This window comes from Plecotus auritus (assembly GCF_963455305.1).
Source record: "Plecotus auritus genome assembly, chromosome: 5".
In the NCBI taxonomy this organism is placed as follows: Eukaryota; Metazoa; Chordata; class Mammalia; order Chiroptera; family Vespertilionidae; genus Plecotus; species Plecotus auritus.
In genome coordinates, this window is record NC_137776.1 from 145,765,265 (window position 1) to 145,792,666 (window position 27,402).

Consider the following 27,402-nt stretch of genomic DNA (forward strand, 5'->3'; position numbering starts at 1 on the left):
GCTTCGTTCTATCCTCTGGGAGCCCTTAGAGCTGACATCTGCCTTGCAAAGTGTGGGCATGATCATATCTAAAGGAAGGATATTTTCTCCAAGGTCTCTGGACTCAAAGTTCCATTTAGTGTCTTGAAAATTCAAAGACCATCCTCTGTGTGCTGGGATTGTCTGGGGCCTACAATATGGGTTTAATCTCTGCCGGCACTGGAGAGCTTATTTGCAATCCAGATCAGGACTGCATCCCCAGCCAGTTTCTGGCACGGCTGCTGTTGGGTCCAACCCTCAAGCCAAGCAAGGATGGGTACATGATTAATATTCCACATGGCCTCAGATGATCAGTCCCAGGCATCCCCCCTTGTTTCTGGAACAACGAAACCAAGTTTGTGCAGTGAAACATGAACACCACATGTTCTAAAATTGAAGGCTATTCCAGAAAGTCACCCTTGCAAACTAAAAGTCTGCTTTTCCTCTAGGATTTTGGATGATGGCCGCTGCGTTTTGGACTGTCCCTCAGGAAAATTTGCATTGAAGAACCAATGCCATCTATGCCACTACACTTGCCAAGAATGCCAGGGAAACGAGCCTTCCAACTGCACCTCCTGTGGAGTAGGTGAGGGAGTCTGTTTGGTCCCTTTTCTTCGTTGCTTCAAACCTGTTCTCCCAGGGCCATTGTCTGGTTTGACTCAGAAGCTTCATCTCTGGGGGAAAGGGGCTGAGGTTAGGCAGCTGTTCATTAGCGAGTGTGTACAACCTTGAAGTTGCTGCTTGCTGTCAGGACACAAGTTTGCATTATTGTAGACTCGCTGCCTCTGAGATGAGAGAGAAGCTACGAGATGTCTTTCCAGAGAAGGAGAAAGAAAGGGCATGAGAACATGACGTCAGACATGAGAGAGACAGTTAAGCTAAGGTTTATAGAGGTAAAAGTGAAAAGCTAGGAAATTGAGGCAGACACATTCAGTCTTTCTGAGAAATATTGCAATAGAGGTTGTGTCAAGTTCTCTTCAGCCAAGAGCTATGCCACTTAGAAGTAGTCAGCGCCCTGTGGGAACAAAATAACCACTGCAAAACAAAAATATGCCTTCCCTGTCCCAGTTTTAGTGATTCAAAGTTTATGCTGCTGCTGAATTATATTCCACAATGTTAAAGGTCCTCTGCCGTTTGACCCCTACTTTGACCTCATGTGGGACAGATTCATATTTTATTTTACCTTAATTTTAAAATTGGGAAATTTCGAAGAAAAACCTGAGTTTTTTGTTGCTCTTAAAAACTTGGAAGATCTAGCAACAGCACTGGGTCCACATTCCCCAAATGGTTGGCCTGAGAGCATTTCTCCACAACTCCCACCACTCCCAGTTTCTCACTGATTCTGAGGCTGTCAGTTACCACCATCAGCATACCTACACGGCATTTCTGGGGAAAGAGAATTATTTATCTTTATTCTTGCTTATAGTAAAATTGAGAAAAATTAAGAACTGATAGTATCGTGCTTTTGTGGAAAAATAGGAAATAACACATTTATTTGCATAAATTTAAATTATCTGTGTTTTTATGTAAACAAAGTATATCTATGTCAAATTTTATCTCCAGCCTGCTCATTCTGTTTACTTCCTCATTTATTAAGATGATGATCATTGTTGCCCCTCTTAGGATTATTCTGGAAATGAAATAAGACTTAGTGAGATAGAATAATAAAGCACTTAGAACAGGGCTGGGTATATAAGAAGCACTCAGTAAATATTAACTTATTGTTATTACTACTACTGTTATTGTTTATACTTCCTTATTCCCATGGACATTTGATTTCTCTAGCTGTTCAAAGACTTCACTTGAGATGTTCCCCACTCATGTCTGCCTGGCCTCTTTCTATTCATCCGTTAGGTCTCAGTTGCAACGTCATTTTCTCAATATGGGTTGTCCTACCCTCCTTGTCTAGGTTAAGTCCCCCTCATAGGAGGATCCTTGGAATCCTGCACTTCTCACGTTACAAGCCACCTCTCACTTGATACCTATCTTGTTCATAAGACTATGCCTTGTAAGAGCAGTGAGTGGTTTTACCTGTTTTCTGTTGTATTTTGAGCACTTAGCACAGTGTCTGGCATATGGAAGGCACACAAGATAACTGAATGAATGAATTATTCAGTAGAAAGAACATCAGTAGCAGCAGTCGGAAATCCTTGTTCTAGTTCCTCACTTCACCTCTTTAAGTCTCTCCTTGTTGCAAAAAAGAGAAGCACAGATAAGATGGCATCTAAAATCCCTTTCAGATTTATGCACAGGATTTAAATCGATGGGGTATCCAAACTATCAGACCCAACTAAGTGAGCTGCCATAGTACTCAGGCTATTAGAAAAATGACCAAATCTTGGCATACTCTTGGACAAAGCCTATGGGGAAAGCTGGCCATGGACAAGGCATCTAAATGGCCTCCTTTTGCAGCATTTGTATATTTAAAATACCAAAACCCTTCAAATTTCTGTCCTTTAAATCCAAATTATAATATCCAAAGCTGTAGAGATAATAAAGCCATGTCTAAACAATAAAAATGGGATTGGGAAACATTTTCTCTAATATCTGAACCCATCATCATTATTTAAGATCCATTTGGAATGTAGGGAAAATAGGAATATTGCTAAATATTAATTCACTTACTCATTCAATCATTCAGTAAATATGTACTTAAATGCCCCCAAGCCTCTGTATCCTGAGTTGATGTCACATGAAAGTGTAGAGAATGTAAAACTGTGGGTCAGAAAGAGAGTAGGCTTACCACTGTTCTCCCTCAGCTCGTCCTACCTATATCTGAGAAATTTGGCCCCCTTAAAAACAAGATCTTTTCTTTTTGTCCATTTTTTAATTAATTTTACTGAGGTGACATCAGTTAATATGGTCATACTAGAGGCCTGATGCACGAATTCATGCACAGATGGGGTCTGGCCCGCCCTATCAGGGTAGGGGAAGCCAATGGGGTGTGTAGCCAGCTGGAGGGAGGTGCTACGGGTGGTTGGCTGGCTGGCCCTGCCCCCTGGTGGAACTCCTGGTTGAGGGGATAATTTGCATATTAACCTTTTATTATATAGGATAGGTTTCAGGTGTGGGTTTCCATGTTACAAGATCTGTATATTGCACTGTGTGCCCACCACCCAAAGTCAATCTTCTCCCATCACCATATATTAGGACCCTCTTTACCCCCCACCCCCTTCCCTCTGGCAACCACCACACTGCTGTTTGTGTTCACAAGTTTCACTTTTACATACACACAATAGAATACTACTCAGCCATAAGAAAGGATGAAATACTGCCATTTGCAACAACATGGATGGACCTTGGCAACATTATGCTAAGTGAAATAAGTCAGTCAGAAAAAGCTAAGAACCATATGATTTCACTCATATGGGGAAATAGGGTAACCTCTGAATGAGCCATGGAAATTGGGGTTTGCTAGGCTTTCATAATGTGCCTGAGAAGAACATAACTTGGAAGGTTAACCCTTGTGTGGTCTCCTGAGATTCAGGTTCCACCAGATGAGGGTTTTATGCTCCACAACACTGGCCTATAGTGGCAGCATCACCACGTGCACATTACATCCTCCCAAACACTCTCCTATCAGACATGAAGAGAGCACTCTACTCCACCACTTCCATGGAAGCCCTCTTTATTTTCTTTGTTCCCACAAACACCATCAGACTTCTGGCATGAAATCACCACCAGAACAGAGGTGGCTTCAGAGCCTGTAATCCTAGAGTGAATTTTTTATTGTATTTGAACAATTAAATAGGAAACATCCTAGGGGTCCTCAAACTACGGCCCGAGGGCCACATGCAGCCTGCCGAGGACATTTATCTGGCTCGACGGGTGCCGCTGCCTGTCCTGCTTAGCAGCCAACTCGTCCCGGGCCCGCAATGCGCATAGGAATTTGTTCATCATTTTTTTTTTAAACTCTAGTCCGCCCTCCAACGGTCTGAGGGACAGTGAACTGGCCCCCTGTTTAAAAAGTTTGAGGACCCCTGGAACTATTGAGAGTGGTTTAAGCAAGTTTACAGGTAAAAAAAAAAAATAGTTGAATGCTGGCACTTTCATGTGGTTCAACCTAACATTATACTAACTTTCAGTTTCTGAACTTGTAACATGGGGGTCCATGTTATCTCTACCCACAAATTCGGCCACTTGCACTTTGAAGGCCAGTGGTTCAGCATCTTCACGTGGTAGATTACATGATGAGCGAACAGTAGACCCCAGTTATGTGGGTAGCACAGATCAGCTGTTTTTCAGAAGCCGGAACATAATGGGAGACCTGGTTCAGAGAAGATGGGATACCCCAAACACACTCAGCACAAACTAAAAAACTCCAGGAGGGTGAGGGTAGGAGACCTCTAGGTGCATCTATATATATCAATCTCACTTTTTAAATATATTGATAATCCTTTTTATTAACTGCAATTGTTTGTAACTCATTAGAATTTTCCATTTCATCCAGGAGTAAATTCCCATAGTCTCATGCTGGGGGTACTGCTGATTCTTTCCTGGTAGAATCTAGTCTTGGCAGAGTTCGGGAACGTTCAGTGGTGCACGTAAAGGCGTCAGAAGTGTGCTTGGTCTAATGTTGAATGGCTGCCACTGTAGGAATTGGCAGCCACACAAAAATTCAGACAGCTAACACAAGCATGTGATTTTGATAACAGAATTCAAAATCATCCTAAAAGACTGCACTGTCATAAAAAACAGGTCTATCAATAAGCATTTGTTTATTCTCACAGGATCTCTAGCCTCCACGTCTGTGGGCTTCTATAGACACTGAAAGGACCCCAAGAAAAACTTTTCAACTACAAGTACAGACATTGCACTTTTTATTAAATCCATTCTTATACTTCTGGCCCCCTAGGAGCCTAAGCACTCGGTCATGTGTGTTTGTTTTTTTAAATAAAATATCTTCATTATATTAGTTTATGGTTAATTGTGTACATTTTCCCTTTTTTGTTGTTGTTGTTGTTGCTGCTTCTCTATCTGTTCAGATAAGCAAGGCCAAGAGCGCTTCCTGTACTGGGGGGAGTGTCGGGAGAGCTGCCCAGTGGGGCACTACCCTGCCGAGGAGCACGCCTGCCTGCCCTGCCCAGATAACTGTGAGCTTTGCCACAGCGCAGACATCTGCACGCGATGCATGAATGGCTACTTCATAGCATCCACCAACCACACCTGTCAGAAGTTAGAGTGCGGACCAGGTAAGGCTGCTCTGGGGACACTGCCCTACCCCAGGAGGTGGCAGAAGGAACTGTACCCCTACATGTCCCACACTCTTGAATTGTCTTCTTGGTTTTCTGTCAGTGCCTGGGATGACTCTGTGTGACTGTACATCAAATGGGAACAGTGATTGCTGCCCTTCTCTCTGTCCCTACACACTTTTTCTCTGGGTTTCCCCAGACATAATACATAATGACTGCAATTAATCACATAGAAACTGATCTTGAGTGGAGGGTTTATAGGCAGGGTATCGGGGAGAGAAAATTAGATGAGAGTCTGGAAGTCGTGGCCAACAATTTTCTCCTGCTCAATTACTAGTTATGAGATTCTGGACAAAATTAGTTTGAATTCTGCTGCTTGGTTTCTTCACTTGTAAAAGGGAGAGCATAGCACCAAGATGGCTGCTGTGAGAAGCCAAAGAGCGTCGTCCTACCTAAAACTACCCTAACATATTAAAATGTTCTGTGAATTGTAAGTTATAGTTATTGACCAATTCCTTATCTTACATAGGAAGAAGGAGAGTTTAAAAACAGCACTTTTCCATGTAAGAATACTACAAACTTTCTCTGCTCTGTATAAGAATTATGCCTAATCTGATGCTGAAGAGAGAGAGCTCAAGATATTTCTAGACCAGATAAAAGGAGATAGAGCCTCACCCTGGCCAGATTGCTCAGGTGGTTGAAGCAACATCCCGTTCACCAAAAGACTGTGGGTTTGATTCCCGGTCAGGGCACATACTAGGTTTCGGGTTCAATCCCCATTCAGGGCATATACGGAAGGCAACCCATCAATATTTCTCTCTCACATCAATGTCTGTCTGTCTGTCTGTCTCTCTCTCTCTCTCACTCTCTCTCTCTCTCTCTCCCCCTTGAAATCAATAAAAGTATATCCTCAGGTGAGGATTAAAAACAGAGAGAGAGAGCCTGTTTATTTATATGCCCAATTCCATTTTCCCAGAAGAACTTATTTCTTTAACAAATAAAATCTACCAGCTTAATTTCAATACAAGTTGCATGGCATACAGTCCCACTCTGTTCTATCTGTACCCAATCAATGTGATCTAATCAAGTAAATTAATGAAAGAGATAAAATTGTGGGTGACACATAGATCCTTAAATATGGTTTTAGGTTTCATAATTGATCTATTACTTGCTTGAAGTAGAGTAGCTACACATGAACATTATTTTCATAGCAACCGATGTGTCTCCACTCGGTGAAAATGAATTGCTTTTCACTCTTCTCACTGTATAGGTGAAGTCCAAGACCCAGACCTTGGAGAATGTGTGCCTTGCGAAGAAGGATGTTTGGGATGCAGCTTGGGTATGTCATCTTCCTTTGTTGATTCAAGGGTTGAAACAGTTGTGTCCTTTTCCACACACCCTGTCATTCCTTCAGCAGAGACTCTTGCCATTGTAGTCATCATCAATATCCACTAAGTGGGCTCACTCCCATGCAATGGATAGGTCACTTGTCTTCTTGAAACTCAAGTCTAGGAAAGAACAAGGTATCTTTTCCTCTGGTTGTTAGCTAGTTGGCAGGGGATACCTATAGCAACCATGTTTCTAGGTGCCAGGGACCTAGCCTCTCCTTAGCTTCTCGAGATCACTAATTTGAAAATGAGCAATGATGGAAGAGAAATAAAATCAAGCGTAGTAATATGCCTAATCACTCACTTGGTATGTGAAATGCAGAAGCGTGTTGGGAGTTAGAGGGTGTTCCTTTGCAAAAATGACTTTAAGCCTAAGACAAAAATCAATTTAATGACAGCGAGCTGAAATCCCCATCATACAATTAAAAGCACTTGTCAATCTTCCACATAATTCTCTAATTCACATCACTGGCCCCTCACTTCTCCCCATGCACACCTGGTTCTCCTGTGGACAGAGAGGTAGGGACAATCTGTACCACAGGGCACCATTGGATTGGATGCAAAATGAAAAGCAGGGAGGCCATCAAATTCCAGGAATGCATCGTGATGTAAATTTAGGCAAGATATTGAAACTAATAAGCATTTGGGTCTGTGGGTCTTTAAAAGAAAACCCAACCAGAATTAAAGATTAATGGAATAATTTCTCTTCAAGGAGTTTCCATGAAAGCCCTGTGATTACCTCATGCTCCTAAAACTTTAATGTGCACGCAAAATACTATGAGAAATTTGTTAAAATGCAAATTCTGATTCATGGGTCTAAGTAGGGCCCTACAATGTGCATTTCTAGTAAGCTGCCCAGGGAAGCCAATGCTTCATGAAGCACTCGTGAAGTTGCAAGGGGTCAGACTGTGCCAGCATTAAGTGGGCTTGTTATTGACTTTCTCTAATGGGTTTCCTTAATTCTTAAATATTACACATGAATTATAATTTACCTGATGGCTCTCACCAATTCTCTCTGACTTAAATGGAAATGATGTCTTTTTTGTAATATCTGTAACTACAAAATAGAAGTTTTAGGAACTTGAATACCATTCTCCCATTGTTTTTCACTATGAAATGGGGCATATATTACTGAAAAATAAAAAATAATAATGGAGTTACACTTAAGAAGGGGGTAACATTTAGATCAGAGAGTTAAAAGTAAAATGCTAATTTCCTTGGAAGGAAAATTAGACCTAAACTTCAGTAATAAAAGTACGAAAATTAAAACGATAAGCAAATTCCAGTGTCTCTTGTGAGGTGATAAGAAGTGATCATTCTTGCAGGGAGCAAGGGTAAATGTTTTGACTATACTGATTATCCTTTTTCCCATTTCAGACCATATATGCACATTAGGTTTCACATCCCAGCTAATTTTTGTGGCCTCTTTTGCACCTTTGCTATTGTGTGTTATGTGTCCTTGCTAGCATCTCTGTGCATCATAAAAGGTGTGTGTGTGTGTCTGTGTGTGTGTGTATGTGCGCGCGCAAGCACACGCACAACCAACAAGCTGCATGTGCACTTGTCAAATTTCAAACATGGGTTTTTTTGTGGTTTTGACTCTCAGGTTTAAAAGATGTATGAATGTGTGTGGACCCATTCAGGATCAGTGAGGATCTTGGCATAGAGGTGGGAGCAGTGGCAACCATGATCACTGGGGATCTGCATTGTCCACCCTACCCTTAGCTGACCTGGCTAAAGATGAGAACCAAGTGTAGCCACTGGATAACGAATTCTATAGCACACACTAGCTATCTGGGGACTCAACACCCAAAATAATCAACTTGTAAAAATTAGAAAGTTCAACTGACTTCACAAAGTGCTTTTAAAACATTTAGTTCATTCATTCTTTTATAAAATTATAATTGTCTACTATGTGCCTGCACTGGGAATTCCAAGTCCATATGGCTGTGATCCTACTGTAAGGTCCTCTCTGGCTATCACAGTGACACACCTGGAGCCAAATCCTTTGCAAGGCAACCTGCCAGAATAGAAAGAAGTACAAAGTGCAGTGGGATTACAGAAGAGATGACTAGAACACTTTCAATACTGCTAATTTCTCATTTTATATTCTAAAATTTCTCTTACTTTATAATGTATATATTGGGCCTTATGGATTTTTGGGTTGCCTTGGCCGAACTCAACTATCATCTTATTTCTGAAGCCTTTGTTGATCTCTCCAGTAGAATTCTCTTTTGTTTTTCTTTGTTTGTAGACTAATAGTAATACTCTTTACAGTAATATTTGGTATGTACACATAGGTAGTTTCTGCCTAGACATTACCTGAGAATGCCCTCGCTTGTGCAGCTCAGTGGTTAGAGCATTGGCTCCGAACACCTTGGGTTTGATTCCTGGTCAAGGGCATGTACCTAGGTTGCAGGTTTAATCCCTGGCCCCTATCAGGGCGCATGTGGAAGGCAACCAATTGATATGTCTCTCTCACATCAATATCTCTCTCTTTCTCTCTCTCCCTCCCCCCCCCCGCCCCAGTCCTCCCGCCCTTCCACTCTCTCTAAAAATCAATGAAAAATATATCCTTCAGTGAGGATTAAAAAAAAAACACAACTACCTGAGAACATGCTCTTTAACTTATACATTCTGTTCCCACAAAAACTAGCAGCATGCCTATGATATAATAAATGTACAATAAATGTGTAAATGTTTATTCAGTTGAAAGCAGAAATGCATGGCTTAGAATACACAAGGATTTAGATATGATGTTTTCTCTAATCAAATGTGTTTATGAGCATTTTATCAGGCTGAAAACAAACAAATAGCATTCTGTATAATACCATTTTGTCCCAAGAGGATTTGATGCCAAATTCTCTGTCTTTCTAATCAGTGTCTTGAATGGAAATTTTAACTAAGATAAATCTAAGTCTTCTAAATTATGTATGTTAATTAATAGAGAGGATAAATGGAATCATTTTTACTTAATATTTTAAGGCATCCTTTTTTCTTTTAATTTAGGGAATGTGGTAATAAGTATGACATTTGACTATAACCTGAGACTTGGGACCCATGCCCACATGACCAACGACTCAATAATGATTTAATCAAATTGTATAATATCTCTACTTCATTATCTTGTCAATAAAATAGAGGCTAATGTGCCCTTATCTTGGCTCAGAAGCAGGTGATGAAAATTTATTAGCATTTGCTCAATAAAATACCTATAGACCCTACTCTTGGGGAAAAATATACACACATTTTTAAATTATAAGCAATTGCAAAAAAAGAAAAAGGCCATAAAATTAAGTGCTAAATAAAGGGACAAAGATTTGTACCAGCAGAATTTTGAAAGGAGGGAACCCCGGGGCACAAAGTGGTTAAGGAAGGTGTCCAGAAGGTAGTTCTTGAGATAAGCCTGGAAGCATCCCTGCAATTTAGACAGATAAAGGGCAGGCTGCACTACGGAGGGGCTTCAGACCTGAACTCCAGGAGGAAAAAGGCTTGGAGGACAGAATTTCTGTCATGGATTGTAGGACACTAAATGTACCAGTTTTGCAAAAGGAATATAAGGGAATGGGCAAAGAGCAGTTTGGAGAAGTGGCTAAAAATTGTATCTTGAATTCTGGACTAACAAGTTTAAAAGTATTCTGTGGCTAGTAAATAATTGAAAGTTCCTTTAAAAAGAGAGACTGTTTTAAAGAGTTGTTTTAATAATATTAATTTGGTAACTACATTAACTGTGTTCAGGACCATTGAAAGAAGAAAGGCTGTAGGCAGAGTAACCAGCTAGAAGACTATTTCAAAAATCCAGGTAGGAAATAACAGGTACATAGTTACCTGATCAAAGGTAACTACAGCCAGGAAATCAAGAAGAAAAATATAGGTTTTTAAAATCAGGTGAAACAAATGGCCCTTGAGCATAAGAAATGATACTTAACTTCATTCATTATATGGGAAATGCAAATTAAATTACTATGGCTTACCATTTCTGACCAATTTTGGCAAAAATTCAAAAACTTACAGCACATGGTACAGGCAAGACTGTAGGAAAACACTCTTATTTATTACTGGTGGCAAGACAAAATGGACAACAATGTTGAAGAAAATTTGGCAGTAGGTAACACAGTTACATAGGCATTTATCTTCGTCCTCATGACATCCCTTCTAGGAATTTACCCTGAGGACACATCCCGCAATTCAGAGCAGCATATTCACAAGGTTATTCATTGCAGCATTATTTATGGTAATAAACTTTTGGAAGCAACCTAAATGCCCATTATGGAAGACTGGTTCAATCAACTAAGATACTCATTCATGATGAAGTACTATGCAGCCATAAAAAGAGCAAAGACGATCTACACTGAGTGGCCAGATTATTATGATCTCTGAACGCATAATAATCTGGCCACTCAGTGTATATCCTATATAATAAAAGGCTAATATGCAAATTGTCCCCTTGACCAGTTTGAAAAGCAGGCAGGCTGGCCAACCGCCCATGTCCCCTCCCCCTGGCCAGGCTGGCCAGACCCCACCCATGCACAAATTCATGCACTGGGCCTCTAATACACATACACACACACACACACACACACACACATACACACACACACACTGAGTGACCAGATTATTATGCGTTCAGAGATCATAATAATCTGGCCACTCAGTGTATATGGACTGATAATGATTTCATGATATCCTATTAAGTAGAAGGCCAGGTGCAAAAAAGTATACCTAGTATGCTACCTTTTTTTGTCTGAAAAGGTGATGAAATAAGATATAGTTGTGTACACATATATTTTTCACTTATTTTTTAAAAAAGATAAATCAGAAATTAATGAAAGTGGTTACTCACAGAGGAAGGAGTAAAAGGAGTGGGAGTGAGACTTCTCTGGAAATATCTTTTTACATATTTGGACTTGAACCATGTAAGTGGTTTGGATATTCATAACAAATAATATAGTATTTAGTGTACATAGGTTCCCACTGGCCAATTTGGACAATGTGAGCATCAAAATACTGATGAAAAATAATTACGATTCATTTAAAACAGAATCTATGTGTCAATTATATTTTTTAAAGAAAGAAAGTGGAAAGCTCTTCTTTACAAAAAAATTTCAGCTGGTATACATGCATGGAAGAATTAGAAAATCATCATTTTAATATCCCCTAGTGCTGTGGTCGGCAAATGCGGCTTGAGAGCCGCCGCGGTTTGCCGCTCTGTTGACTAATGAGTTTGCCAACCACTGTCCTAGTGCATAGACTCAAGGGAGAGTCATCAGTGGAAGCTAAAATCATTAAGTGAAAATTGTTTGGGAATAATATAATCACACACACTCAAGGTACCTCCATAATTAACAGTTAATTACAATGGAGAGATTTGCTGGTTACCAAGTTAACCAAGTTATTATACTAAGCATTACTACCATTAGTGCCATACAACCTGATATCATGTATTTCCTGATGTGATAATTTGACAAGTATACCGTATCATCTATTATCTTTGACAAAAGTGCCTAGACCAGTGATTCTTAATAGGAGGTGAGGATGACCCCATAACATTACTCAATGTTATGATACTTTTTTTTATTATCAAGACTGTGGGGGTTGGTACTTGTAGAGGTCAAGGATGCTTCTAAACATTCTATAATTTCATTAAGGAGTGAGACCTCATCATAGGAGAAAAAATATTGAGACATCTGAGACATAAAATTCATGTTTTACTTTTCCAAAGGCATAGACATGCAGGGTTCTTCAAATCAAATATAGTCACAGATCACTATTTATTTCACTTTACCCAGATCTCCCACTGGACCTTTCCCACAAACTTTCAGGAGAAGAAAAACAGTATCAAATAGTTTGGGTACCTTCCAAACCAAAGGCATTACAGGATAAAATTTATACTAGGCTGGTGTCTCCTTTAAACTAGAAAGAAGTTGCTGATTGTAAAAGTGAAGTTCAACATTCATAAAGGACCTTCTTCTTAGTGACTTAGGTGCATCACTCACAGTTGTGCCAGGACCCAGTGCATGACTTAGAGGGGGTTCTCAAACTACGGCCCGCGGGCCACATGCGGCCCGCCGAGGACATTTATCTGGCCCGCCGGGTGCCGCTGCCTGTCCTGCTTAGCAGCCGACTCGTCCCGGGCACGCAGTGTGCATAGGAATTTGTTCATAGTTTTTTTTTTAAACTATAGTCCGGCCCTCCAACAGTCTGAGGGACAGTGAACTGGTCCCCTGTTTAAAAAGTTTGAGGACCCCTGATTAGTACATGACCCAGGTAATTAGCTACCATCATCTCCAGGGACAGATGGGGAAGGATGTCTATTGTCCTTAAAAGGCCAAACAAATGCCAGTTTCAGAGGAAGAATTAGAATCTAAATGCACTGTCACCAGTTTGCTGAAGAAAAGAGAAACAAGCAATCTATTGTATAAAAACAAAACAAAAACTTAAAATGATTGTTTTTATTTACATTCATTAGAGCCTCCCTCTCCCCTCATTTTCTAAATGATACCTTATTTCAAAGATGGGGGTCGAGAAGGAATAAAAATTTGAAAGAAGAGAGAACCCACACTCGAAGAATTTGTAGAAGTTATGCCATTTCGTGGTCCCTTATCCTTTCTTCATTAATTCATTTAGAAAATATTTAGTGCATGCTTTTGTGCTTTCTGCTTTCCCATCATTTGTCCAGTTTATTTCACAAATAATAGGGCTGTATATCCTAATATTTACCAAGCATCATCATTCACTAGGCACTCTGCTAAACACTTAAGGTAAATGATGTGTTTTCACATTGACAACTCAATGATTTTTACAGATGGAGAAACTGAGGATTAGAAAGGTGTTGAAATTTGAACAATTTAATGCATAGGAGAAGTGACAGGGTTATTAAACAATCAGTTTCAAAGTTCTGTTTACTCTTTTCACAGAAGAAGAGGTTAGCTTAGAAGCTTTTTGTTATATGTATGCACTATGATAGGCAGGGTTCGATAACAAATGACACCCCTGAATCCTCAAAAACTTAAAGGCTTATTTCTCATTCATGCTACATCTCCACGGGTCAGCTGAGAACTCTGCTCTGCATGATCCTCAATCCAGGGCCCAGGCTGACGGAGCAGCCATTACCTTATGTGACAGAGGAAAAGTACACTGGCTCTTAACGGTTTCCCCAGAATGTGATACCTGTAACTTCCCACTCACATATTTTTGGCCAGTAACACGGTAATGCCTAAGACCACAGAGTAGAGAGATACAATCCTGCCATGTGCCTGCAAAAGAGAAACTAATATTGTGAATATTCTAATGACAGTCTCACCATGGTAATAACTGGGACTGCTACTGGTATATTCCAAGGTCTCACATCGCATGTTTGTACACTAAACAGTCCCAAACATGTACTCATTGATTCACTGCTTTCTCTCTCCTGCCCCTCTGATCTTGCCCATTATCATACCATGGCAGTGTCTGGCATTCTCCTTCTTTCAAAGAAATTTTTCTAAGGAAGTTGTGTGATTTTTAACTGATGGAGTTTCCCAAAGTATTCTGCTGTCTCACTTCTCTGATCCCTTGACAACTAAAGAGTCCAAAAGAGGACCAGTGATAAATGATATGTAGTCAATAGGTGAATTGTCAGCTGAAAGGACCCTGACCTTTCTTTACCCTACTCTTTCAAATCCCTATTGTGAAAATGATAATATTCTCGTACTCTTGACTTTATCTGCTGCCCAAGAAAAGTGCCCAGATGAGCCCAGTCTGGGTAATTTAGACAACTTTCTCTAATTTTTGTAATTTGGTTCAAGAAATATTCACTGAACTTCCACATCAGGCTAAGTAAGCATGGGATAGAAAGGAAAATAAAGCATTTTCTGCTTTCAAGGGGCTCACATGTAAATGGGAAAGGCCAGTGGTTCTTAGCCCTAGGTGCATGTTAGCATCATGTAAAATGCAGTCTTGGGACCCAACCCCAAAGTCTCTGGTTTAATTGGCCTAGGGCAGTGGTTGGCCAACTGCGGCTCGCGAGCCACATCCGGTTTGCCGCTCTGTTGACTAATAAGTTTGCCGACCACTGGGATAGGGGCTTAATCACAAGGAACAACAACAGCCTGTAATTATTGGAATCGAGAGTCTAGGTCAGTGGTTGGCAAACTCATTAGTCAACAGAGCGGCAAACTGCGGGCCGCATGTGGCTCATGAGCCGCAGTTTGCTGACCACTGGTCTAGGGTGAGGCTCAGGCATCTGTGTTTTTAAAAACTGCCAATTCACCCAGCTGGCCGTAGCTCAATGGTTGAACACTGACCTATGAACCAGGAGGTCATGGTTCGATTCCTGGTCAGGGCACATGCCCGGGTTGTGGGCTCCATGCCCAGTGTGGAGCGTGCAGGAGGCAGCCAATCAATGAATCTCTCTCATCACTGATGTTTCTCTCTCTCATTCTCTCCCTTCCTCTCTGAAATCAATAAAAATATTCTTTTTCAAAAACTGCTGATTATAATGTGTGATCAGAGTTCATTAAAATGGGTATATGAATCACGGATTAAAGTAGGTATATCAAACTGAACATTTCAATATCATGTTTAAAATTCTTTGTTGAGGATGGAAGCTGAAGCAGAGGCTGATGCATTTTATTATTATAATTACAACTTACAGTCTATTTTATGCTAGGTGCACAGCTATGATCTCTAATTCTCATACAATCTTCTCTGTTCAAAATGCTTATCCCCACTTTATAGATGAAAAAACCAAGGCACAGAGATCTTATGTAATTTGCTCAAAGTCACATAGCTAATGAGTTTTAGAGCCAAATCCAAACTTAGAACTGTCTGGCTCCAAATCCACAGAGCATCCAAATATTTATTCTTTTTCCAGAGTAGATTACACTCAGACATCATTTTCGCAAAAAGGTCAATCTGCTATATTTGTTTCATTCTTGGCTATACTCTTAAATGCTCCTTAGTTATGTCTCCTGGCATTTCCCTTTGCTCCTCCTGCATTCAAGTTCACATTCCTAGTTATGGGGGAGAAGAAAATTAGTGGCGAGGTATCCTAAGTTCAATTCTAGAGCAATTAGCTCATCATCTTGGCTCTTGGTGTTATTACACCATTTCCCCCCGGAGAAGGGTATAATCAAAGTTCTTCCTACTTGTTGTGTAACTGACCTGTGAAGTTGACTTGTGAGCCAAGGCTTTCTGGATCACGTATACTTGCAGAAAGAGAACTGAGCCAATTACTTTCAAAACAAATCTAGTTAAAAGTGCAGTGTGGTCGAGCACTGCATGCAGGGTGGAGGGGCTCAGAAGGCAAGCCGCCATTCCTGAAAGCAATGGGGGGTCTGCAACAATGCACTTCCAGAGACTGGGGGTAAGGGGCAGTTAGGCTGGTGGGATGGATTTCATGCCTACAGAACTATCTAGAAAACCATTTTTTTTTTTTTTTTGCAGTTTAAGAGCTGGAAAAGTGTTGCCAAATTACTTTGTGAAAGATATGTTTGATTTTTCTGAAATCCCTCAGCAACCAACCCCTCAGCTTATGTCTGTCCATCAGGTTTAAAACAAAGGAAAGTGAGAACAACAGTAGAGACTAGAACTGTGGATGGTTACATCTTATTTGATTTTGCAGTATTGTGGAAAATGCAGTCTAAAATCTTAGTATCTATCTCCATCCTTCCCCTACCACAATGGAAATCTTTGGGCAAGTCCCATATACTTCTCACTTCTTAATTCCATCCTATTTTACAAAGGAAAATATCCATGAGTTGCCTTTCTTTTACCTCTTAATATGGCCCTAGAGATTATAATGAAAACTAGAAAGATGATCATATCTTGCACTAAGAGAGAAAAACCAAGAGGCTCTATTATTAATATAAAAATAAAATATAATTTGCTTTCTCTCCATTTCTACCCTTCTTCTTTCCTATAATATCAGCAATCACCAAGAGGCCTGTTGGTATACCTGAGGTCACACGTCTGACTAGTGTGCCATTGTGCCACAGCACTTAGCATAGTGCCTGTCATCAGGGAGGCACTCAGTACATGTCTGTGGTTTTTGTTAGCTGTCCTCGTCTCACCTCCAACACTCCATCTCCCTGTGCCACTGCCACACAGCCATTTCACAGTCCTTTACCAGATGGCAGAAAAAGCTTCCAGCTCCACTGGTTAAAGAGGAGAAAAATGATTTAAGTCACAGAGCAGACACCAGAATAGAGAGGAGCTGAGTGTGGGTGAGGTGGGGGAGCATCTGCATGTTGATACCCAGCTGCTCAACAGGCAGGTCTCCAACTAAGAGTAGAGCCAACAATGAGTGTCAGTAAATTGCCTCTGCACCTCTAGAGCCTGAAATTCCAGCCTTCTAAAAGTCAACAAGAGGGGAAATTTGGTAGGAGTCCAAGACTCATCCTTTCCATGAAGTCTCCCTGCAACTCCCACCAGAGAAACCTTGGCTGCAGCCCTACCAACAGCCTTCAGTTCAGCTTCCAGCCCAGAAGTAGAATGGAGACCGAACAGCACAGCAAGCTGTGGAAGGCAGTGGGCTCAGGGACAGGGTCTAGGGCAGTGGTCGGCAAACTGTGGCTCGAGAGTCGCGGTTTGCCGCTCTGTTGACTAATGAGTTTGCCGACCACTGGTCTAGGGCAAGGCCATGCCTCATTTACCACCTCTTGATCAAGTACCCAAAGTTAAAGCACTGAAGGTTAGGGGTATTCACGCTGACATCTCCCAACGTTAGTCATGTTCTCACCAGTGATATCACCAGGTCAATCGAACCTTTGTTCCTCCCAGCTGTGCGTATGGCCATCTGTAGCAGACAACTTTTTTTTCCTACCTTTTCCATAAAAACAGTGTGTTCTGACTACCTATAAATTATTCACCACTAGGAGAGACAACTAAATGTTTTGTAGGAACCAGACAGGCAGACCAGGGATGTGTACCCCTCAGTCCCTTGTTCGACAGCCACTAAGGACTGGGAGAGGAGACCATTGGGAGAGATGCATTTCTACCTGATCAGTGCCACTCAATCAGATTTCCAGGACAAGAGAAAAATCCAAGGACAAATGTGGCATTGCCTCCAGAGGGGTAACGTATAATCTGAAGATGCAAAGGGTGGAATATTAGAATATAAAAGTTTCTCAATCTCTCCAACCTCTAACTTGGACCAGAAAGTGTTGACAGCTTGATTTATCATCACAATGGAACTTCATGTCTACAATAATTGTTAGAAACCTAGATGTTCCTCTAGAAAAATAAATCAACCTAAAAATGTACTCTCTATATTACCATGTCCCCAACATTTCAGTTATAACATCAAGCCTTTGGGTGTGGTCTAGACGTGAGCCAGGAAACAAAAAGGAAGTTGTTTTGAAGGGGTGCTTATTGGAAAGCCCAATACAATCATGCTAAGTGCCCAACCCAATTGTAAAATTTCAGGTTTACTATGTTTAGCAGAAATGCAGCCTGTACATTTGAAATATTATCCAAATGACCTAGCTTCAACTTAGAAATCTTCTATGAATTGAAACAAGTGAATTAGGGAGACCTCTTGCTTTTAGCACTGACGGGTCTGTGGGAAGTGAGTCAAGAACCATTTATAGTAGTGATAAAATACTATATTTAAGGCTATAAAAATTTGGCATACACGGTCTCAGTTCAGAAGTAAATTCCTTTCATGTGCTCGGCAAAAGAGCAACTGAAAAGTTTTACAAATGAGAAGTTTGACCTACTGAGATTTCAAACATAAAACCTGTCAATTATTCCTTGGGACTAGGTTTAGTAATTACACCCTTGAATATTAAAATGCAAATCAGAACCATGAAGCCAGTGACAGCTTGACTTCACCACGGCTAATGACAGTTACACAAAGTCGTTGTCCAACTGTCACATTTGTGCCCAATTGTGCATTCATGGGGTGGGCCTCTTGGGAACTTAGCAAGTAAGTGGGGGAAAGCATCTGAACTGGAACCTTGTCTAATGAACAAACACATCTGATGGGGCATTATGCTTTTGCTCAGCCCATCAGATTCTGTATTTGAGAATTCTGGCTCAAGCTAGAACTAGTAGATAATGCTTGACAACCAACAGATGTGTGTGTTAATCAAAAGAACCTTATTAATTTTAGTTTCCCCCTCATCTCTGACCTCATCACCTACCGCTATCCCCTCATCCTCACCCTTCAGCTACACTCAAGGGTCCTGATCTTGATTACTTCCAGGCCATTCTTGCCCTCAGGCTCTGCACCAGCTGTTGTCTCTGCCACCAGACTGCTCTTCCCAAGACAATAACCTTGCTGGCTCCTTCCTGTCATCACATCTCAGTTTCAATGTCATCTGCTAAGAGGCTTCCCCTCAGCACCAAATCTAAAGAAGCCAACCCATCTGTGTGTGTGTGTCTATCTCCTTCCCCGCCCCTCCCAAACCCCCTTACCTGTACATACACACATCAATCACCTTATTTTAATTCTGGTAGATCACATACAACTATCTGATTATCTGATATTTTCATTTTTAATTTACTTTTAAAACATGTTTGCTATATTTCTTCCTTCACTGAAATATAACTTGCAGGTAGGCAGAGACTTTATTATCTGTATTGTTGTATTATTAACACCTAGAATCCCGCCGACCACATGTAGATGCTCAATACATACTTTCTGAACAAATAAATGGGCAGGCTCCTAACAGGTAAATCTGTGGTGCACAGTTTCCAAGAACCCTTGTGGGGAGTGGAAGAGCCAGACTGCAGTCCCAGAACTCACTTCAGGCAAGTCATTTCACACTTGTCTCCAGAGCTCACATCTTCAGCTGGAAGCAGAGGGGCTGGGTGGATCAGTGGCCTGCACCCTGTTCTGTGAAGGCCCTTCCTCCCCTACCATTCACTTCTCCCAATTTAGCCAAGGCAGCTTTGCTTTCATCTCTTTTATGTATTTTATTTTTCATACCTATCCATTTGGTAAAGGATTTTGCTGCTAAAATAAAAATCTTTAATCTTTCAGATTAGATAAATCCCTCTGCCTAAAGTGAATCCTACCCCAGCCTCTTACCGGTTGTACGATTATGGGAAATTCATTTAGCTTCTCTAAACTTTGGTAGCATCATAGATACTTGGGATCATTTTAGTACCTACCTCACAGTATCATGGTATTAAATGAGATGACCCATCTGTGGTTGGCAGATGAAGGGCTCCTCCAACCATGCCCATACCCTAATCCCTGGAACATGTGAATGTATTGCCTTACATAGCACAAGGGAATTGGAAGATGTGCTTAAGGTTAAAGATTTTAAGATGGGGATGTTATTCTAGATTATCCAGATGGGCCGAGTCATAAGCATGAGTCCATAAAAGCAGAGACCCTTTCCAGTTGCAGAGAGAGGGATGAGATAGAAGAAGAGACCCATCATTGCCAGCTTTGAAGCTAGCTGAAGGGACCCCCCTCCCAAGGTGAGGAATGTGGGGATCTCTAAAAGCTGGATACAGCCCTCAGCTGATGGCCAGCAAGGGGATGGATCTCAGTTTTACAACTACAAGGAACTGAATTCTGCCAACATCCCAAATAAGCAAAGAACCAGTACCTAGAGCTCCAGAAAGGACTCTGATTTTAGCCCAGTGAGATCCATACCAGCTTCAGACCCAGAGAACTGTGAAATAATGAATCTGTAATGTAAGCTGCTAAATTAGTGTTAACTTGCTAAGACAGCAATAGCAAACTAATACATTATTTAAAGTACATAATGAAGTGCTTGGCACATTAGGTAAGGACTCACGTTAGGATTTCTTACAAATATTAATGGCATAACTATTAATACTGTTTTATTATCTCAAAAGTCACTTCCAGCCTTGATGCTAGCTCTGACTTCTGACAGCCCTCTTCCTCGCTCTCCTGGAATAGCTTCCTTTCCATTGTCTTTTTAATTCTTTATTGTTTAAAGTATTACATATGTCTCCTTTATCCCCCATTAACCTCTCCTTGGCCACGCCCACCCCCCAGCACATGCCCTCCCCCACCCCTAGTGTATGTGTCCATTGGTTATGCTTATATGCATGCATACAAGTCCTTTGGCTAATCTCTTATCCACCTCCCCTGCCTTCCCTCTGAATTCTCTCTTACCCGCCCCCGCCCCTGTCTTCCCTCTGAACTATCTGTTCAATGTTTCTCTGTCTCTGGATCTATTTTTGTTCATCAGTTTATGTCATTCATTATATTCCACAAATGAGTGAGATCATGTGATATTTATCTTTCTCCAACTAGCTTATTTCACTTTTTAATAATATTCTCCATGTCCATCCATGCTGTTGCGAATGGTAAGAGTTCTTTCTTTTTTACAGCAGCGTAGTATTCCATTGTGTAGATGCACCATAGTTTTCTAATCCACTCATCTGCTGATGGGCACTTAGGCCGTTTCCAAATCCTAGCAATTCTAAATTGTGCTGCTATGAACATAGGGGTGCATATATCCTTTCTGGTTGGTGTTTCTGATTTCTTGGGATATGTTCCTAGAAATGGGATTACTGGGTCAAATTAGAATTCCATTTTTAATTTTTTGAGGAAACTTCATACTGTTTTCCACAGTGGCTGCACCAGTCTGCATTCCCACCAGCAGTGCACGAGGGTTCCTTTTTCTCCACATCCTTGCCAGCACTTGTCATTTGTCGATTTGTTGATGATACAGATGTGACAGTCGTTTTGATTTGTATCTCTCAGATGATTAGTGACTTTGAGCATGTTTTCATATGTCTCTTGGCTTTCTGTATGTCCACTTTCAAAAAGTGTCTATTTAAGTCCTTTGCCCATTTTTTTATTGGACTGTTTATCGTCATTTCGTTAAGATGTATGAGTTCCCTATAAATTTTGGAGATTAGGCCCTTATCGGTTATAACATTGGCAAATATGTTCTCCCATGCAGTGGTCTTCCTTGTTATTTTGTAGATGGTTTTTTTGTTTTTTGGTGTTTTTTTTTTGTTTTTGTTTTTGTTTTTGTTTTTTGCTGTGCAGAAGCTTTTTTATTTTGATGTAGTCCCATTTGTTTACTTTCTCCTTAGTTCCCATTGCCCTAGGAACAATATTGGTAAAGATATTGCTATGACGTATGTCTGGTATTTTGCTGCCTATGGATTCTTCTAAGATTTTTATGGTTTCCCATCTTACGTTTAAGTCCTTTATCCATTTTGAGTTTATTTTTGTGTATGGTGTAAGTTGGTAATCTAGTTTCATTTTTTGCATGTATCATTGTCTTTTTTATTTTTATTGATTTCATAGAGGAAGGGAGAGATAGAAACATCAATGATGAGAGAGAATCATTGATCCGCTGCCAACTGCGTGCCCCCCACTGGGGGTTGAGCCCACAACCCAGGCATCTGCCCTTGACTGAAATCCAAACTGGGACCCTTCAGTCCACAGGCTGACGCTCTATCCACTGAGTCAAACCAGCTAGGGCTTCCTTTCCATTGTCTTTTTTTTTTTTAATAGATCTTTATTGTTCAGATTATTACAATTGTTTCTCCTTTTTCCCCCCATAGCTCCCCTCCACCCAGTTCCCACCCCACCCTCTGCCCTTACCTCCCCGCCACTGTCCTCATCCATAGGTGTACGATTTTTGTCAAGTCTCTTCCTGCACCCTCATACCCCTTTCCCCCTGAGAATTATCAGTCTACTCCCTTTCTATGCCTCTGATTCTATTATATTCACCAGTTTATTCTGTTCCTCAGATTTTTAATTCATTTGATTTTTAGGTTCACTTGTTGATAGACATGTATTTGTTGTTCATAATTTTTATCTTTACTTTTTTCTTCTTCCTCTTCTTAAAGAATACCTTTCAGCATTTCATATAATACTGGTTTGGTGGTGATGAAGTCCTTTAGCTTTTTCTTATCTGTGAAGCTCTTTATCTGACCTTCCATTCTGAATGATAACTTTGCTGGGTAGTATAATCTTGGTTGTAGGTTCTTGCTATTCATCACTTGGAATATTTCTTGCCACTCCCATCTGGCCTGCATAGTTTCTGTTGAGAAATCAGCTGACAGTCGTATGGGTGCTCCCTTGTAGGTAACTAATTGTTTTTCTCTTGCTGCTTTTAAGATTCTCTCTTTGTCTTTTGCTCCTGGCATTTTAATTATGATGTGTCTTGGTGTGGTCCTCTTTGGATTCCTTTTGTTTGGGGTTCTGTGCGCCTCCTGGACTTGTAAGTCTATTTCTTTCATCAGATGTGGGAAGTTTTCAGTCATTATTTCTTCAAATAGGTTTTCAGTATCTTGCTCTCTCTCTTCTTCTGGCACCCCCATAATTCTGATGTTGGTACGCTTGAAGTTGTCCCAGAGGCTTCTTACACTATCTTCAACTTTTTGGATTTTTTTTTCTTTTTGCTTTTCCAGTTGAGTGTTTTTTGCTTCTTTGTATTTCAAATCTTTGACTTGATTCTTGCATTCCTCTAGTCTGCTGTTGGGTCTCTGTATAATATTTTTTATTTCAGTCAGTGTATGTTTAATTTCTAGTTGGTCCTTTTTCATATATTCGAGGGTCTCACTAAATTTATCGGCCTTTTCTAGGATATTCTCGAAAAGTCAGCCAGGCACTCAGCCGCCCTTCCTTATAACCGTGGTTTTGAATTCTATATCCAGTCGTTTGTTTTCCTCCATTTCTTTCGTTTGTGATCTGTTTCTTTGTCTCCGCATGTTCGCTGTTTCCCTGAATTGGTAGGGTAGCTTTGTGTGCTAGGTTTCCTATATGGCCCAGTGGGTCGGCCTCCCCAGTTAACCTGAGGTGGACACTCTTGGTGCACCCCTTTGTGGACTTTGTTGTAGTTAAATCTTGATTGTTGTTGGTATCACTGGGAGGAATTGACCTCCAGGCCAGTTGGCTGTGAGGATCAGCTGTGTCTACGCTGGGAGAAGTTCGGTGCTGGAGACAGCCTTATAGGATTAGACTTGCAAAATTGCAAAAGCCTCTGTGCTCAGCTTGGATGGGGTGGAGTCTCAGGGTGGAGCATACAATCTTGGCTTCCCGTCAGCCCTGCCCTTGCACGCACGCCTCCAGACCTCTGCCTTCCACGGCTCCCCTGAGTTTCCGCCTGACAGTCCAGATTCCCCCCGTAAGAGCATGGGTCCCCAGTGGCTCGCCCGGAACTGGGATTCAGTGCAGTCGGAACTAGGGTTCAGTGCAGTCAGGAGCTTCTGACTCCCTTCCGCTAGGGAATGCCTGTGGCAACCTCAGCATTCAGTCTTCTCTGCGAGCACTCATGAGCGCGCGCCTCCAGACCCCTGCCCGCCGCGGCTCCCCAGGTCTCCAAGTCTCCGTGTGCCTTTCTCTCTACCTGACAGTCCAGACTCCCCCTGTATGGCCTGGGTCCACAGTGTTTAGCCCGGAACTGGGGTTCAGTGCAGTCGGGGGGCTTCCTTCCCCCTCCCGCCAGAGAAAGTCAGCCAGGCACTCAGCCGCCCTTCCTCTCTGCATGTGTGTCTCCGTACCTCAGCCCTTTGCCGCTCCTCTGATTCTCCGTGAGCTTTTCTCTTTCTTTCTAGTTGTAGAATTTCCACTCAGCCAGCCTTCCTGTGGTTCTGGATGATGTCCGTTCTGACTTTTAGTTGTAGTTTTGAAATTGTTGTGCGAGGCAGCAGTTTAGGTGCTTACCTATGCCACCATCTTGGTTTCTCCTTCCTTTCCATTGTCTTAAAGGAACTGCTCACCAGCTTCAGGGGCTGAGTGTTGTGCTGGATTAAAGTGCAAGGAAATTTCTTCAGATACAAAGCTGAGTGCAAATTAACATCACTGAGGAGAGACAGATGGAACTGGATATGATATATTGAAAAGGATACCAGATGACCTATGCAGGAGTCAGGCTGGGAATGATTAACCTGAAGCTAAACAAGAGGAAGTATCAGACGAATGCCAAATGAGAAACATGCTATTAAAAAGGAACTGTTGCCTTTAAAAATGTCAGTGTCGCAAAAGACAAAGAAGAGCCAAGGAGTGAGTTGTTCCAGATTAGGGGAGTCTAAGAAGATAAGACAACTAACTGTGATGTGTGATCTTAGAATGGAACCCTATTAGACATGATTGGGTCAATTTAAAAATATGGAATATAGACAGTAGATTAGATAAGTGTATTTTATTTTTTTAAATATATTTTATTAATTTTTTACAGAGAGGAAAGTAGAGGGATAGAGAATTAAAAACATCAATGAGAGAGAAACATCGACCAGCTGCCTCCTGCACACTCCCCACTGGGGATGTGCCCACAACCAAGGTACATTCCCTTGACCGGAATCGAACTTGGGACCCTTCAGTCCACAGGCCGACGCTCTATCCACTGAGCCACACTGGTTAGGGCGATAAGTGTATTTATTAACTTTAAATTTCCTGAAGTTGATGACTATACTGTGGTTATATAAGAGAATGTACTTATTCTTAGGAAATGTACACTGAACTATTTAGGGATAAAGGGCCACCAGGTATGCATTTTACCTTTTCAATGGTCCAGAAAACACACACACAGAGCAAGTGAGCAAACTGTACAGCAAATGAGATGGAATGTATATAGGTGAATCGGGTTAAGAGAAAATGGTTTTATTCTTACAACTTTTCTATAATTGGAAGTTATTTTCAAATAAAACGTTAAAAGAAAAACCTCTCAAGCTTGCAATCCTGTAACAAGAACAAATTGCCCTGGCCAGTGTAGCTCAGTTGGTTGGAGCGTCATCCCGCACACCAAATGTGGCAGGTTCAGTTCCTGGTCAGGTCACATACCCAGGTTTCGGGTTTGATCCCAGTTGGGTGCATGTGGGCAAGAAGCAATCACTCTCTCTCAGATCAATTAAAAAAAGAGAGATTTAAAAAAAGAAAACAAGTTATTAAAGTCAAGCCAGCTTTTCTTCTGATTTGTCATTCCATCTGATACCTATCTTATCATACCTGCCCATTTTTCAGACTTTTAGAATGTACAGCTTCTAAATTAGTATAGGCAGAAAATGTCCTCACATTTCCCTTTATGTACATTAAATAGAACCCTGGTCAAAGACAGTACAATTTTCAAATAATCTATTAGACAGTGAAACATTAGCATAATGCTTAGAAATATACATATAGTATGCTAAATATATGTATTTCCTCAAAAAGATAGCAAAGCTGTCAGCCAAAATGTTAGATGAATGAAGTAAATAGTCCATTGTAAAAAAATAATTACACATACTAACTAAGTGTAGACATAATTAACAATAATGGGCCTAAAGGAGGAATCATGGTGGCTTGGGTAAATCACAGGTGTCTCCAAATGTTTCTACATGTGTGCCTACTTAATTCTCACTGCAAAATAAGCCCTTCCATCTTTTACAGCATTAGTAAAGAACACTGGTGTTTGTAGTGATGGTTTTGCAGAAACCAAATCCTGTCCCCTTCTAGGCACATACCAAAATACATGAGCTTTTGAGCCTTCTGTGGTCAAACTTGCCCAGCTTCCATCAGTGTCAAAATTTTTAGAAAATACTGGAGATTCCTAAAATGTATCAATGCTTTGGAAAATTGCCTCATTACCAGGAAGGAACACTCATGGCATGTAGGTACCCATGCGTGCGTCTATCATTTGATAGTGTCCTTCAAGAGTGTCTCAAGAACCAGGGATGAAAGGAACAATGGCTTTCCTGCAAGGCTGGCGGCTTCTCTCAAAGCCAAGAAAGAAATGCTGAGCATTCTCACCCATGTAATTTGTGACCATTAGAAAGATTGGTAGACACGCTTTCATTTAATCCCTTTGGACTAACAGCACAGCCCATCTGGAGCATTAAAGAGCTACACCTAAAGAAAAGAGACAGCACAGATGAGCAGCTTCCGTGCACTTTCTCCATTCAGAAGAGCTAATAAGGAAAACTGCTGAATTACTATGATTACACATGAATTGAAAATAGCTTATCACCTGCCAATATGAATGAAGTCTCCTGGGAGGCTGTGAAATGGCAGGAAGAACAATGGCCTTGGGGACAGAATCTTTGTAGTGTCTGAGAGAGGAATCAGCCGATTGCAAAATAGCCAGCCTTACAAAATGAAGCTCTTATTCTGAGTGTACCCTGCAAGCTAGTCCTGGGGTCTTCCCATACCATGGAGAAGAAAAATAAAAGGGCTTTCACGGAACAATCGGTCCATAAAACATGAAATGAAGGGAGGACATAGCCAGCAATTATCCAAAAGAATCACATTAGATAGACAGCCAATCTAAGGTATTTCATGGTGAGGCAGAGCTCTCCCCAAATTTGGCAGATAACTGTCAGGCCGCTTTCTAGTTTATGTGTAATTGTGTAGACTTAATCATACTGTGAAATCCCTCTTATTTTCAAAACTAAGTGCCACTGGAATACTATTAGAGCAGTCACATGAAGTTGATTAGGAAGAAGGGCTTGGCTTCGTAGAGGCTGGGTGTTTGGCTATTCCATAAAATCTTTTCTCCGTCATCACAAAGCTCCCATGTTACAGCCATTGCAGGACTACAGCAGAGCATCCCCAGCCTTGCAAGTGCCTGCAGGCTTGTCTCTGAGGTGGGTGGTGGCCTGCCTCCATTGGCAGGTGCTAAGCTTTTATTTTTATTATGATTAATGGCTTCATTTCCCCATGAATCATTTAGGTTAAATATTATCACAGCTTGAGTTCTCTTTTATGACCAATTTTCCCCTTTATTTTCTGTGGCATCAAAACAATCAGGATTTGTTTATTAATTTTTATTCTCTTTGGTGATGGATCCAAGGAGAAAGGGCTCTCAAAAGTTGAAGAGTAGCCGAAACCGGTTTGGCTCAGTGGATAGAGCGTCGGCCTGTGGACTGAAGGGTCCCGGGTTCGATTCCGGTCAAGGGCA

The 27,402-nt window shown here is 41.1% G+C and overlaps 1 protein-coding gene across 3 annotated transcripts in view; it reads left to right on the plus strand.

Annotated features, from left to right (window-relative positions):
• The window catches only part of PCSK5 (proprotein convertase subtilisin/kexin type 5), a gene marked incomplete at its 3' end in the record, with an annotated part of 433,646 nt that overhangs the window by 336,583 nt on the left and 69,661 nt on the right, over nt 1–27,402 (plus strand). For all 3 annotated transcript variants that reach the window (XM_080668429.1, XM_080668430.1, XM_080668431.1), the window contains exons 22-24: nt 468–604; nt 5,004–5,210; nt 6,481–6,549. In XM_080668429.1, coding sequence (XP_080524555.1) covers nt 468–604; nt 5,004–5,210; nt 6,481–6,549 — 413 coding nt within the window. The remainder of the gene's footprint in view (nt 1–467; nt 605–5,003; nt 5,211–6,480; nt 6,550–27,402) is intronic.